General features: G+C 43.9%; 1 protein-coding gene across 9 annotated transcripts in view; it reads right to left on the reverse strand.

Annotated features, from left to right (window-relative positions):
• R3HDM2 (R3H domain containing 2) overlaps positions 1–15,980 on the reverse strand; it is a 133,211-nt gene that overhangs the window by 22,160 nt on the left and 95,071 nt on the right. For 5 of the 9 annotated variants that reach the window (XM_035102284.3, XM_060272171.2, XM_060272169.2 and 2 more), the window contains exons 11-14: positions 13,151–13,182; positions 12,992–13,045; positions 7,394–7,629; positions 3,061–3,221 (exon numbers count right to left, since the gene is read on the reverse strand). In XM_035102284.3, the coding sequence (XP_034958175.1) occupies positions 3,061–3,221; positions 7,394–7,629; positions 12,992–13,045; positions 13,151–13,182 (483 nt within the window). The remainder of the gene's footprint in view (positions 1–3,060; positions 3,222–7,393; positions 7,630–12,991; positions 13,046–13,150; positions 13,183–15,980) is intronic. The other 4 variants (XM_035102294.3, XM_060272173.2, XM_060272170.2 and 1 more) reach the window with 1 other exon arrangement.

Consider the following 15,980-nt stretch of genomic DNA (forward strand, 5'->3'; position numbering starts at 1 on the left):
TCACATAAATAATATAAAATAAGTATTTTTATTGTTCTAGGTGGCAAATTCTGGAAAATACAGTGGACGCTCAGGTTGCAAACGTGCGCATGCCGCAATTCAGTGCTTCTGTGCATGTCGCAATTCAGTGCTTTTGCGCATGCGCTGAAACCCGGAAGTAACCCATTCGGGTACTTTCGGGTTCAGCGCGGGACGCAACCTGAAAAGACGCAACCTGAAGCATCTGTAACCCAAGGTATGACTGCACACAACTCATCAAGGTGGAGCACATTGGACATATTTGCACATCATGCCAAACCACAATTTAGAGTGACATAAATGAGCCTTATGCACATAGTCTCCACATCCCCTATCCTCCTCCTGAACAGCTGGGATGAGTATGGACCACTTTTGCTTAACCACAGTGTGTTGTTTCGCCTGAAGTGACAACTGTGGATAATATTAACTGTGGTTAATTAAATTCTGTTTAGAGCACACACACACACAAAATTGAATCTATGCTACATCGGAGGAGACAGGAGAGTGAGTGAGCCCAAGGCCTGAATAGGCTTGTTCACATCATACAAAACTACGGATAGTATGACATGCAAACATAGCCATTCACTAGCCTTAAACCAAATAAGGATAAGCCAATTTACCTAAATCGCTAGTTTCAGTTTTCCAGTAATCAGAAAGCAAAGGGGGAAATAATAACACTAAGCTCTGAGGATGCTTCCAGAAGCAAGGGAGGCCAAATGGAGCCAAAGGACTCCTAAGGAGATGTCTGCTAGCTATGAGATTCCAAGGAGGACATCATGTAGCCCCTGTCCCTTGTAGTGGCAAGAAATGTGACCCTGCCACATAATGGTGTTTAAAAACTAGGTACATGGTCTTAGTTTCCTCTCCTAGTTATAAATGTGAACACCTACAAGTCAGAAAAGGGGGAAAATCCCCCTTCAGACATTGATTCTGATTATTGTCAAGTATATATTATTTACAGGGATGCTGCAGGACATAAAATCTAACCAACAAATAAGGATGTCTAATTTGACACTTGCTAGGTATGAGGATGAAATATCAACTGCCTCAACAACTTTGTAAAATACAGCAGATTATCTTCATTTATCACTACCCCTTATGTCAGGGGTAGGCAACCTAAGGCCCGTGGGCCGGATGCGGCCCAATTGCCTTCTCAATCTGGCCCACGGATGGTCAGCGTGTTTTTACATGAGTAGAATGTGTGCTTTTATTTCAAATGCATATCTGGGTTATTTGTGGGGCATAGGAATTTGTTCATCCCCCCCCCAAAAAAAAAATAGTTTGGCCCACCACATGGTCTGAGGGACGGTGGACCGGCTCATGGCTGAAAAAGGTTGCTGATCCCTGGTTTATGTTTTGGAGGTGTTATTTTTCTGAGCTCTCCCTGTGAATGCATGTTCCTTCTTTTTCTGCATAACAATGCTGAGGTCTACATACTGTTTCTTGGCCCAGATGGTTCTACTTTCTATAGGTCTACTCAAAAGTAAGTTACAATAAATTTAGCCTTACTCCCAAGTAGGAGTGCACAGATGCAGCCAAAGCAGCAGAAAAAATGCCCCATACAGAAATTTCACATCTTTTCATGGCCCTGCTAAGGTGAGTCTAACCAACAATTCTTCTGCTTCAAATTACTATCCTTCCTGTAAAATTACTAAATAAAATTATACCTTATACTCTGTTTGAGCTAAATTAAAAGGTCTGTCATGTCAAGCAGCAACAGAAAAGGGTGATCTGCAAATATTTCAATCCTGCTGCTCTCTGTGGCGACTCTGGGGTTGCGGTGCTCATCTCGCTTTACTGGCCGAGGGGGCCGGCGTACAGCTTCTGGGTCATGTGGCCAGCATGACTAAGCCACTTCTGGCGAACCAGAGCAGTGCATGGAAACGCCGTTTACCTTCCCGCCGGAGCGGTACCTATTTATCTACTTGCACTTTGATGTGCTTTCGAACTGCTAGGTGGGCAGGAGCTGGGACCAAGCAACGGGAGCTCACCCCGTCACAGGGATTTGAACTGCTGACCTTCTGATCGGCAAGGCCTAGACTCTGTGGTTTAACCCACAGCGCCACCAACTAAGGTTGTCATTGGTATGAGCTTTTGTGTGCATGCACACTTCTTCAGATACACTGAAACAGAAGTCAACAGACCCTTATATATAGTGAGAGGGTGGGGAGGGGTATTACTCAGAAGGGTGGTGGGAATGGGTGATTGGCTGATAGGTGTGGTAAACCTGTTGAGGACGGTTAACGACTGCAATTGGCCTTACAGGAAAAAGCAAGGGGTGAGATGGCTAAAAATATCATGTATAATATCATGTATAATGAGATAAGAATCCAATGTCTCTATTCAGACCAGGTCTCTCCATGGCTTTAAGTTTGGTAATAAGTTGCAATTCAGCATGGCCCCCACAGTATGCCAACATCTTCCTGGCAGATTTAGAACAACGTTTCCTAAACTCCTACCCATTATCCCTCTTTCCCATCCTCATTGCAAGCAGAAACAGCTTGAATTATTCATCTATTTTACTGTTCTTAAGAGCAGAATCCAGGGTCTTTTTTCTTTGCAAGGGCAGAATATATGCAGTTCTGCCTTACAGTCACCCTTTTTGCAGTTGGTGCTACTGCATCCCTGCAATGCCACATTAGGACCTATGCCAGTGGTGGGGAGCAGGTTGTTCTCCAAGTCTGATCAGCCCCAGCCAGCATGACCAATTGTCAGATATGGTTGGAGCTGCATTCCAACATATATATCAAGGGCTACAGGTTCCTCATTCCTGATTTAGGCCTACTGAAGCAATGTTGTCGAAACTGCATGTTGTGGCAAACCAGGTTTTGCTACCATGACAGAATTCTGTGCTTCAATTTGATGGGACTGGATGGGAAGGGAGATATAAAGAAGAAGAGTTTGTGTAGATAATTAAAACAACAACAACCCTGTTCTAGCAGCAGTAACAATGCTCAGGCACACTCTTCTGTTTATGCTTCCTGGCTAAGGAACCACAAGAAAATGTTCCCTAGAACCCAGTGACATTGAACAGTGACTCACCTGTGATATGATGTGATTACTCATTGACGGCTGTTGTTGGGGTGTGGGTGGAAGTGGTTGCTGTTGCTGCTGTTGTTGCTGAGCAGCGCATGGCAAGAGTCCTTGGCCAGGCTGAGCAGAGGAGACTTGGCTGCAGGCTTCTGGGGTACTTAGTGACAGACCTTCACAAGGAAACATAATGCACGCAACGGATGTTAACAAAAAAATGTGCATTACTTACTGGGAAGGGTTATAATGCCAACCAATGTAAAGTCCATCATTCTACTATGTCCACTCCTGGGAAGACTGGCAACTGTCTTGAATATTTTCCTCTTTTGAGTAATCTTTCTCAATGTAGAAGGTTTACATAGCTCCCCACCTGCCACCAGCTCGCACGAGCCAGTGGTGGGGTGGGGGCTCCATTAAGGTGCTCCCCCTCCCCAGTGGCTCCTGCTTGCCCATGAGCAAGATCAGGATCGCGGCTGCTCTTCACACTTCCCCCTTGAGGGGGACGGCTGCCGATGGAGCTGGTGGCAGGGTGTGGGCTCCGTTAGACCCCCCCCCCCTCCTGCCAAGGCAGCTGTAAAACTGCTTGGCTGAGGCAAGGGCAACTGCGCACTCCTCAGTCAAGCAGCTTAAAGAGGCAGAGGGAGGAACAAGCTGTATCGGCACCTCACCGATGTAGCCTGTGTCCCTCTCTGCTGGTATGAGGGCAGACGATGGTGGTTCCACTCAGCGCCTGTATATCGCTGGTGAAGCTGCCGCCTTCTGAGTCCCTCTGCCTCCAGCGCCTGGCTGCAGCTTGCTTCTCCCTTGGTGCTGGTAGCAGAGGGACTCAGAAGGTGGCACTTTCACCAGTGATATACCCAAGTGAAACTGTCATTGCAGCCTGCCCTTCATGGGTAATATATTGATAAATTGCTCAGGCCTACCACAGACAGCTTTCTGGGTCACGACTAAACCACTTATGGCACAATGGGACACCATGACAAGTGCCAGAGTGCACAGAAATGCCATTTACCTTCCCGCCACAGCAGTACCTATTCATCTACTTGCATTGGTGTGCTTTCAAACTACTAGGTTGGCATAAGCTGGGAAAGAGCAGCGGGAGCTCACCACCGTTGCACGGATTCGAACCACCGATCTTTTGATTGCCAAGGCAGAGACACAGTGGTTTAGACCACAGCGTCACCCGCATCCCCTTCAGATCAGACACTTTGGTCTCAAGGGAATGAACTTGTTTCTTGTGGGCCAGCAACTCTGCACCAAGCAAACCTAGATATACATCTATGTAACTGCCATGAATGCTCATACCTTCCAAGAGTTTCTCCAGAATGATTAACATAACAAGTGCCATTCAATACTCCACACTTCCATTTAGAAATGGGTAGGTTTCGTTGCAATGTTTTCCTTTTGTTTTCAAATGGAAATTTGTCCTATATCTAAAACAAAATAACTCCCCCCCCCTCAAAAAAAAACAAAAAACCCCAAGCTGCTATCTTGCTTCTGGGGTATGTGCAAACTGATCCCTCCCCATTGTCAGACTCTAGCAGAGCAAACCAGAGATGCAACTTATTTAATTTAAAAATAAAGTAACTTATCTGGACCTGGAAGAGATTTCTGTGCAATCCCAAATATCTTGTGCAGTATTTGAATATAAGAACTGCTTTGCATGATCCGACAAAAGTCTACCTAATATAGAATTCTGTCTCCATATCACCCCAACAGCCCTGTGAGGTAACACATCCTCATCTTACAGAATAAAACATTGACTTTGGGTCTGGGTTTTTTGAGGCAGGAAGAGTTGGGTTTCTTTTTATGATTATTATTTTTTAGTGAGCTCCACTAAAACCTGTTGTCTGCCAGCCAGAGTACATTCAGTTAGGGTAGTAGCCAATGTTTTTAAACCTAGGACCCACTTTTGACCCAAAACATGCATTTGGGGACCAATTTTTTAATACTTTAACATATATATCCATGTTGGTAGTGCAGCTGTTGTGACCCAATTTATATCCAGTAGCAGCTTCTGTCTAATCACTTGAAGACCAAATGAGTTAGGGAATTCGGGTAGCCCGACTCTTTGGTATGCTAGCTACTTGATCCTGCCTACAGCCAAGAGGAAGTACTATCCAAGTTGTGGCAACTGTCTCTCCCTGGGAGAAATAGTGACTTACCAAAAGTTGGTATTATGAAGTCTTAGCGAAGAAGAGATTTGATCCTAAATCTGCCAGCTCCAGATCAAAACACTGGCCGTAGCAGGTGAGAAAGCCAGTCAGCCCAGTTAGATGATATCCTTCTGTGCATGCTTTAATCTATTATAATTCTAACACTCATCCTTTCTTCCAAGGTCACCAGATTTTCATAACTTAATATGCTAGGCAAATTACTTACAGGCAGACTTTCAAAATATATCCACCTTCTCTGTAGCAGCTGGACAATCATCGCAGCTGCATCTGAGCAATTTCGGGCATTAGTTGGTGTTTACTCCCACAGACCCTCTCTGAGGTAAAGGATTTACTTGTTAGTTCTATCTTCCAGGTGGATACAAAGGGTTCTGGTCATATTTTTACAGACTCAGCCATGAAAATAACTGAATGAACTAATCTCTCCTAGGTCCCAACACGGTGCCCTTTGGACCACCCATCTGAAGAACATTTCTGGCACAAAAGGAAACTAGAAGTATAAAGAACACTGGTTAATTGCTTTGCTTTGTAGCAAACTTGGAAAGGGTAGCTGCATTAAGTGTCCGTCTGTACAAGCTTTAGCTCCTGGAGAATGCCAAGAACAGCTGATGCCATTGTCATCTGGTTCAGGTCCTCAATAAAGACCTCACTTCTGGGTTTTGTCTCAGGAAGTTGTTATATAACAAAGGAGGGGGAAGAATTGTGACCGTGAACAAGCAACAATGGATAGAGCCAGGAGAAATAAACACAGGGATTTCAGGGCCTGTCCCTGAAGTTCATCTGGAAGATACTTGTAAACAGGGTGAGTAATGGATGGTTGGATATGAATCACTCCCAACAGTGAGAGAGGAGACACAACACTGCTGTGTTCCACACCCACCCCTTTATTGATATTATTCCAATTTCAGAGCTAAAGAAGAATTATTAGTACATCTGTAAAGCCATAATCCACCCTCTGTGCAGAGGAAGATGACTTGGTGATGCTGCAGAGTAACAGAAGGGGGCCTGGGGGCTGAAATTCCTTCCATGCCGACATGACTGGGAAAATAGAACAGTATGTTTTTCATATAACTAAGATGTATAAGCAGAGTGCTGTATTTTTTGGCTATCTGCAAGGTTGTCACCTGAACGCAAAGACTGGTAGCTGGTGATCAATTCAGCATCCTAAGAATTTCCGCCTGCTTTCTCCCTCTCCTTTTAGTTCTTGGATTATACAGATAATAAAAAATAATAATCCGTATTATGTTTTAATATGTTTCATGAATGACACAAAAACCTAGAAGGGAAATACAACATTTTGGACAGGCAACTCTCACCATTTTGTTGCATTTTTTTCAAGACAGAAAAGTCATGAAACTCAATTTCCCAGAAAACCTAGTTGTTAGCCATTAGGAATAGTGAAATCAGATTATATCATTGATTCATCTAGCTCTGCTTTATCTATAATGAGTGGAAATAGCTCTCCAGGGCTTCAGGCAGGAATCAATGCTGGGTCTACTCTGACTTGTTGGGGGTTGAACCTGGGACCTTCTGCATGCAAAGCTGATGGAAACTGCTGATGGAAACCTTCTACTATAGTTTTCTTCTTGTTCTTGTATTGCCTCATCCCGATCACTATCCATCAAAATACCAGTCTTCAATATAAATAGTAAATCTTGCTCTTTCATTTCCAGTAGGTGCATCCCACCTCCCCTTGCTTAGTTTCCCCATTATGATGGTGTGGAAATGCTAGTTTCAAAATCACTTTTTCCCACCCAATTTATAGTATTAAGGGACTAACAGCTCATTTCGTCAATATTTTTCCCCCAAGGTCCACATAACTTTTGCAGTTCTCTTGATTTATTTGGCCTGTGAGCTGCCTCAAGATGGGAACAATCTATAGTTATTATTGAATTGTGCACTAACTAAAGGAAGAGGAGAACCTCAGAATTGAGGGTGCAGATTGAATTCCTCACCTATGCAGGAGAATTATGTAGGGCCACAGTTACCAATACAGCCTTGGCAGTCTTTCTTGTTGAGTGCAACTGCCACTGTTGTCCACTGACAACAAGAAAGCAACCTCCAGTTCTTTATTGGGCGACAACTAGTTTTAATCCTGGATTGCCCAAAATGGACTTACCACATTTTCTCTCATTCTAACTGAATGGGGGCAGTAAAGAGGGAAGTGATACCTGGCCTGATAGTCCTGCTGGCACTGCTTCCTTTGCTGATGCCACCGATGCTGTCTCCTCGTGTCAAAATGGAAATGCCGCTAAAGCTGCTAGCTTTGGTGACAGGAGGACGTAGATTGCGGGTAGAGCCATCTGAGTCTGTGCTGCTCCAAGGCCTGGGCTCAAGTGACTTCATATCGCTCTCGGTGCTGCTCTGGCGGCTGCCCGAGGCCCGGCTGAGTCCATCCCGGTTACCCCTGCAGCAGAGATTACAACAGTTAACGCCACTGAGAGCTAGAAAGGTACAGCATGTCTGGACATTCAAGGCATCAATGTGTGTTGTTTGTGTTAGAAGAACGGACAAGACAAGCACAAGTAGCTACACTGAGAAGGACCAGCTCAGCGAGTACCACCCATCACACGAATTAGCATGGAGGCTGGTGAGTTTTACAGGCAGCTCCTGGCAATGTGGGCTGCCATATGTGTAGAATGGTCTGTATCGTAGCTGCTCAAGGCCTACCCAGAAACAGAGATCTAAAAGGCACATTGACCTCCTAAGATACAGATCAGGCAGGGAAAAGAATCTGAATGGTCTTGGTATCCCTTTCTGATCAGACAGCAGATGAACTGCATCTCTCAAACAGCAGGCCTGGACCAGATTAACCATTAAGCAAGCAGCCTAAGGCCCCAACAAATGTGGATCTTCCCTTCCGAGATACATTTATTTGGAAGTTTGCCAATGTAGCACACCTATTCTGCTCCTGCCACACATCATTTTCAAAAATGCCTCAAAACAAAACATGGAACTTGCCTCTCATTATGAGACAAGGAGAAAATAGAAGCCACTGTGAATCCAGTAATAAGAAGAAAACATCAATGGCTGTCTGTCTGGCATGAGAAGATAAAAGAAATTGTAGAACATTTCAGAAGAACAGGATAGATAATAGAGAAGGAAACTACTTCATTGCAGAGTTACAGAAAGGTGTATGTAAGCAGAGTAGAAAGGGATGCCTGTGATCAGAGATGTCTAGTCCTCTGAAAATACAGCTCAACCAAAAGGACCCCCATGCTAAGCACTTCAAAAATAAATGATGCATTTGGCTTTGAGGCTATGTTTGTTTATTATGTGACTAAATTTATATCCCTCCCTTCTTTCCTGAAAAGATGGCATGGGCAGCTAACAACATTAAATCAACAAACTAACAAACAAATATTTGAACATCTATGGTATTTGGATGTCCGTACTCCTTTCCAAAGGACTGCACAAATAAAAATGCCTTTAAATTCTGCCTAAACATGGCCAGGAAAGGGGACTGCCTAATCTTCCCAGGAGGGAGTCCCAGAGATGAGGTGCTGCCACGGAGAAAGCCTGTCTTTGCCAGTCACAACAGTAGTAATGTGAGGAGGTGATCTGCTTAATTTAAAGAATGCATGAGGAGAGGGAATTATTATAAATAAGGATAAGAGATATTATTGTTAGGGAATTAGGAGGAAACAAGTGAAGGAGGAATAGTATGAATAAGCGTTAAGTCGACAATCGGAAGTTTTTTACTTAATTTTAAATATTTTTGCTTTTTTTTCTCTTTTTTCTTTTCCTTATCTTTTCTCTTTTTTCTTTTTCTTTTCCCTTTTTCCCCCCTTCCCCTTTTTTTCTTCTTCCTTGCCCCTTCGGAGTATATCTCCACGTTTTATTTCACGTTACCTTATTCTATGTTGTATTTTGAATATTATTTTGCTATATGATTTACCTTCAATATGAGTTGACTATATATGATTTTGTGGATTATGATTTTGTTATTATTTATATTCTTGTTTTGTGCGAGTAAGTGTGAATTTAAGGAAATGTTTTTTAAGATGAATTTCAATAAAGCTTATTTTTAAAATTAAAAAAAAAGTAGTAATGTGAGGAGGGCCCCTTCTACCTCTAATGTTAAACTGTGTGTTGAGGCAGGGACATGTGGAGGAAGGTGATTCTTCAAGTGTTGGCTCCCAAGTAATTTAGTGCCTTGTATATGAGCACCAACATGTTAAATTGATCCCAGAAGCAAGCCAGCAGCCAGCACAGTGCTCTCAGGTTTGGAGCGTTGAGCTCTCCTCCAGGCACGATTGTGTGCTCTAACTTGGTGATATTTGTCCCTATTTTTGCACCACCTCCGTTCTAGCCATCTACCAGTCCCTTTCATAGCCCAGAGCTCCGCAGAAAGTCAAGGGGCTTCCCAGCTCCCATGGACCTAAAGAGGACACAATCATGTTGATGGCTCTCTACATCTCACCATGCCGCAAGCAGAGCAAGGGCCTCAACAACAGCAGCAGCAATGCCAGCTGGAAAATTCCCTGGACCATTCAAGAATATTTCATATTCCATAGGTCTCCAGGGGAAGACCATGCTCAAATCTCCCCCACCCCTGCAGGAAACCAGTCACTTAAACTTCACAAGGGAGTGATCTATACATGATAACAAGGTGATAAGACACCCTCTGATCACCACTGAATCACTCCCAACCCATTCAAAACCAAACAACAACAACAACAACAATCAGTCTAATTATATGCCCCACGCTCTGTGTTGGACTACTGATGACTTGAGACACCCCTTGATTATCATGGCAGCCATGAAGTCCTAAGCTGATTTCCAACAGGACAGCTTCCATATGGACACTGGAGTCCTTCATGACTAGCATACTACGGTTCTACAAAACCACACCAGAATCTGCATCTGCAAGTTCAGGGAGGCTACGGGGCAGCAGAATGGATGATACACCAACAGCATCCCTATTCTGTATTTTTGGCTAAGTATCAGTCTGCATCTGTATGAGAACTATTTTAATTATGTTAACATGTGGAACAGTTTTAAATGTTGGTAATGGTTTTTATATATGGAAACAGTGCTTTTTCCCCAAGGGTGCGCAGGGGTACGCAATACCGCCCCCTTGTTGTTGCTGAAAAGTGTAGCACTTACGGGAACAACTTCATGGTATTAGTGGCATCTATTTTTCTAGAAAAAAGAAGAATTGAATGGAACTGTTTTTAAACTTTTCTTGTTTCGTGGTTGTGATTCTTTTATACAGTGGTACATCGCAAGACGAATGCCCTGCAAGACGAATTTTTCGCAAGATGAATGCGTCTTGCGATCTGATGGTGACTCGCAAGACGAATTCGTTTTGTGAAAAAATTGTCTTGCGAATCGCGGTTTCCCATAATAATGCATTGAAATTTAATTATTGCATTCCTATGGGCAAAAAAAGAAATTTCAATGCATTACTATGGGAAACTGTGATTCGCAAGACGAATTTTTCGCAAAACGAATTGACTCGCAGAACTAATTAAATTCGTCTTGCGAGGCACCACTGTAATTGTAATATTTCGTTACTGTTACACACCTAGGACCTAAAGGGCAGCTAAAAAAACAGATACACAGCCTGTGTCCCAAGAACTCTGGCCAGAAATTTCAATGTAAGGAATAAAACCTTCTCACAAGTTGCAGTCAAATAACGGTATGTATTCCAGTGAGAATAACAGATTTAAACAGAACACAAAAAAGTTTCAAGTTCACAGGAGCATATGTAGCTTCAGATAGGTGTTGCACCTTAGAATTCACAAAATGTGTATATATAATGATACATTACAATGAAAAGACACAAAAGATAGCAAAAAACAATAACAATAACTATCAAACCGATTCAAAAAGTGTTCTAAAGGGTCGTTTTATATAGAGCTGGGGTGCTGAGTCGATTCAGGGCAAGACCCCAGTATTGTTCATGAAAGAGTTGTTTTATATATAAAGCCGAAGTGCCAAGTCAAATCAGGAAAAAAAACCCAGGACAGGGCCCTGTTTCGATGTGGACGCCTTCATCAGCTGGTAATATAAAATAATATCAAATAATATATAGGTTACATCACAATTCTAAATTGGCATGGCTTAAATTTTGCAGTATCACATAGCATTTTATGGCATTTGGTTCCTTACCTAATTTATGAAGTCGTGTTGATTTTTGAAATGAAATTCTATGCTTTTCAAATATCGTGTCTGAAAATGATAATAATGCATGCTTTAAGTCAAAATGAAAATTGTGAATTCTAAGGTGCAACACCTATTTGAAGCTACATATGCTCCTGTGAACTTGAAGCTTCTTTGTGTTCTGTTTAAATCTGTTATTCTCACTAGAATACATACCTTTATTTGACTGCAACTCGTGAGAAGGTTTTATTCCTTACATTGAAATTTCTGGCCAGAGTTCTTGGTATCTTTCCTTTCGATTTAACTCACAACTAGAACTCCAACTTATTTGATGTATCTGTGTCCCAGCTTGACTGGCTTCCTGCTAACACAGATGGAATTGTGGTTAACTACTGTGACACTCCTCTAGACACATACACACAGTTTTGCCCAGTGCTGTATTGAGTACTTAGGCAGGAAGAGCTCAGTCAGATCAGGAAATGTTGAATGAACAAGTTAACAGGCAGTTTAGTTTATTTGCACACTTAACATGATTTCTATAATGAGTTAGACAGAAAGGCACAGAGACCTGTCCTACATCTTCCACTGTGAAGACAGGTGCAAGAATGCATTCTGTTACTTTAGCACTCTCTTACTCCCTTGTTGTCCAAAGATCCAACCACCTCCCTAGCCAAGTTCTGACTTCTAATTGCATTTGTTGTCATTTAATGATTTGCTCCTCAATATTCTTTTTTTGCATTCCATATTGTTGGCTTGCATTTCTCAGTTATTTTCTTGTTTTGGTCTCCTCATTTGGACAAGACTTTCATTTTCTGAAGTCTTCTTCCTTGATGATGCTTGTTAAGCATGCCAGAATCCTCCTGACCCTAGTGGTCCTCTTCCTAAATTGGGATATACATTCTAATTGAATTTCTATTATTGTTGCTTTGAACAATTTTATTATGTTTTTAGATGTGTTGTAAGCAACCCAGAGTGGCTGGGGAAACCCAGCCAGAAGGGTGGGGTATAAATAAATTATTATTATTAATTCTCAAGCATTCTAAAGAGATCTGACTCTCTTTACTTTCCCTCTCAACTTCTTTTTTACCAAATGCCTCCTTTTGGGGAAGTTTCCCCTTTTGAAATAAAATGTAACTGTTGGATTTCTTTGGCAATTGTCCACTTATGTATATGTTGAACATGACAGTAATATATTCACTGTCTCCAATCAGTTTAACAATATTCACATTATGGACCAGGTCCTGAATTATTTTAGCCTAGTTGGGTTCATCTCCAACCATTGTATGGTACAGTGATTTAAGATACTTGGAAAGGTTCAATGCATGGTGAATATGGCTGGAGCCAGATTGAAATATTCCCAGTTCTGGCATCAAATCCCCATGCCTAGCCTCCATAAAACTGCAGTTCTAAGCTCACTAACTTAAAAGTGAGCTACAATGAAACAGGTGGAACTTACTTCTTAAGTATACGCGCTTGGACACCAGCAATCTTTTGAATACACCAGTGTTTTAGTTTTATCTGTGTTTGCATGTGTGTGGGAGAGGTTGGACACAAATTGATGTTACAAAAGATGAGACAATTTGAAGGACTCCACAAGCAGCCATGCATGGTGCGAATTTGCTCTGCAAGACAAATGTATGCAAGAAATCACACAGAGGTACCTAAAGATCTGCCGCCTTTTGTGAGAGCTAGAAGAAAAGCCTTCTTTGGAGAGTCTGTTGGTTAACATCAAAGAAAAGCATTGTTATGGAGTTTCAAGATCCTCTCCCTTAAGAAAGCCTGAAGATGGAAGGAAGCATGCATGCATGAGTTGTACTAACCTGCTGTCGTTCAGGAATCCATTCTGGCCCGACTACCAGCAGACAGAGCCACACAATTTGAAATGGAAACAAAAAGAACAGCTCTCATAAGATAGTGGTCCTGGCAGGCTGAAATCAAGGGGCATCTAAGCACTCAAAAAGTAAGGAGTTCAAGACCCCCTGCTAAAATTTTCCTATAATTGCAACTACCCGTGTTTCTCCTAAAATAAGACACGTCTTATATTTATTTTTCCTCCCAAAAAACACACCACGGCTTATTTTCGGGGGATGTCTTATTTTTCGAGCGGGAGCTGGCAACCGCGCTACCGGCCGAGCAGGGAGGAAGCACACGTGCCCTCCCAGTGTTCCCCAAGGGATCTTGTGGGCCGATCCCTCCGGACCCTCTTGGCTTTGGGGTCCTTCGCTCCCTTTCGCCGCCGTCCTCCCCGCCCCCGGGTGAGTGCCTGTCTCTCCCTAGGGAATGGCATCCACACGGCGCGCATTCCTGAGCCGGCGGAGGGGCTGCTGGGACTTGTTTTGGCTCAGAGGGCCAATTCCTCCATTCAAACGCCAGTGTGCAAATCTGCCCTTGCCTGCCTATAGCCCGGCCCCCTTTCGGCCTGGGACCAGGCTGGTGACTGGTGACTGCTCCCGCCAGGTGTGTGTGTGTGTGTGTGTGTGTGTGTGTGTGTGTGCAAGGGATGAGTAGGCGAGAGTATGCATGGGCGAGAGGCAGACCGGGTGCGGGGCTAAGACGGAGGAAGGCAAGGAGGGAGGAAAAGGGCGCGCGCGCGCCACCAAAAGACAAACGGAGCGGGGAAAGTGGACCAACTCCCCCAGCTGCTCCTTCCGGCTCGGGAGTTTGCTCCTTGGGATGCCCGATTCCGCCGCGGCAAGAGGCAGCTGCATGGGAGCCGCTTCGGGGAGCACAGCGCAGGGCGAAGAGCCTGGTGAGAGGCAGCTGCGGCTGCAGGTGAAGCCCGGGATCTGCGTGGGCGACTGGGGGCGAGCGCCCTGAGCGATGTGGCGGTAGCGAAGAGCCGCCCGATCAGCCCGCCTCTCAGCTGATCAGGTGCCTCTTCGCCACCGCCGCAGCGCTCAGGGCGCTCGCCCCCAGTCGCCCACGCAGATCCCGGGCTTCACCTGCAGCCGCAGCTGCCTCTCACCAGGCTCTTCGCGCTGCGCTGCGCTCCCCGAAACGGCTCCCACCCCCGCAAAACACAGTGAGGCGGCCGCGGGGGAAGTGCCGAGAGCACCCAGGAGCGCAGCTGCAGCGACGGTAATCCCAGGGGCTGCGGAGGTGGCTGTGGGCACGCGCCAAGCCCCAAAGCACGGCGGCGGCGGCGGAGACGGACACTGCGAGTGGCATGAAAAGAAGGTCGCCAGCGAGCGCGCTGTTGCCTCTTGCCGGCTCTTCCGAAGGCGCTTAAATGCCTTCCTTTCCTTGCCAGACCTGCTCCCCCCCGGCTTATTTTTGGGGTATGTCTTATATTTATTCTACTCATGAAAAACCTGCCATGGCTTATTTTTAAGGCCCGTCTTATTTTAGGAGAAACACTGTAAGTGCAATAAAAGAGGGAAAGCAAAAACAAAGGGGTAGAATAAATTATTTTATATCCAATAATTTATCATCCAATATGTTTTGGATCTATCAGGTCCTTCATCAGGATTTTTTATTAAAACAAACTTTTTTCTGTTAGAAAATTTGTACATATGTAAATCATAAAGTACAGTATGACATTACTGAAAAAATGGGTCACTACGTATATTATTTTACAGTGCACAATAATGAGGTGATTACAGTAAATCAGATCAATTAATTCTTCAATCAATCAGCTTGGAAAACACAGAATAATAGGAGTGAGCTAATGAGAAGTGCCAGCTCACACTATATTGTAATATATGTTGCAGGTATTTCTCATCCATGTGTTGTTTCATTTGCTATTTAATAAAACCATAGAATCATACCATACAGTGTAAAAATTATCTCATTTCTTCTATATCCTCGCCACGCCATCTTCAATTTTTGCAACAACTTTTCCATTTTGGCTGTTTGCCTATATTCATTAATTGCAAGGTTTTCCAAGTTCTGGCTGTTACTGTTCTAGCAACTGTTCATAAATGTGTAATTAATTCCTTACTTACTTGATTGGTTTTTATCTGAAGTATGTAAGTTAAGTAAGGCTAAAGACGAAGTTAATGGGATTGTCTGAGCTGTAATCTGAGGTATCTCTTTAAAAACTTCCTTCCAAAATAGTTCCATTTGTGGACATTTCCACCACAGTCTTCTAGTTCTGCTGAATCTCTCAGCGGCATTTGATACTATTGACCATGGTATCCTTCTGAACCACCTAGAGTAGTTCGAAGCTGGGGGCACTGTTAAGCAGTGGTTCCACCCCTTCCTCCTGGACTGTGTACAGAAAATGCTTTTGCGGGATGAGTGTTCAGACCCCTGGGCTCTCACTTGTGGGGTGCCTCAGGGCTCCGTCCTCTCCCTCATGCTTTTTAACATCTATATCAGGGACGTCAAACTCCCAAGAGACTGCATCTACTCCCAGGAAAAAAAACTAGCAGTGATCTACCTATTTGGGGGGACCTAAAGTTGTTGAGCTTTTTAAGGGGGTGATGCAATAGTTATGCCGGTTTTGGGGGGGTATGTGCAAAAAACGCTAACCAGGTAGTAAGCCTGGCAGCTATAACTCTGTCTTCCATTTTTGCAATCGTGCACGAATAAAGGACAGAGCGAGGAGGCGGGGGCGGATGCTCTCCCCCCCCCACTATCACCCAGGGATCGAACTGTTGATCACGGTCGACCCGTTGTACATCCCTGATCTATATGAAGCTTCTGGGA

Source organism: Zootoca vivipara, chromosome 2 (assembly GCF_965207765.1).
Source record: "Zootoca vivipara chromosome 2, rZooViv2.hap1.1, whole genome shotgun sequence".
Classification (NCBI taxonomy): Eukaryota; Metazoa; Chordata; class Lepidosauria; order Squamata; family Lacertidae; genus Zootoca; species Zootoca vivipara.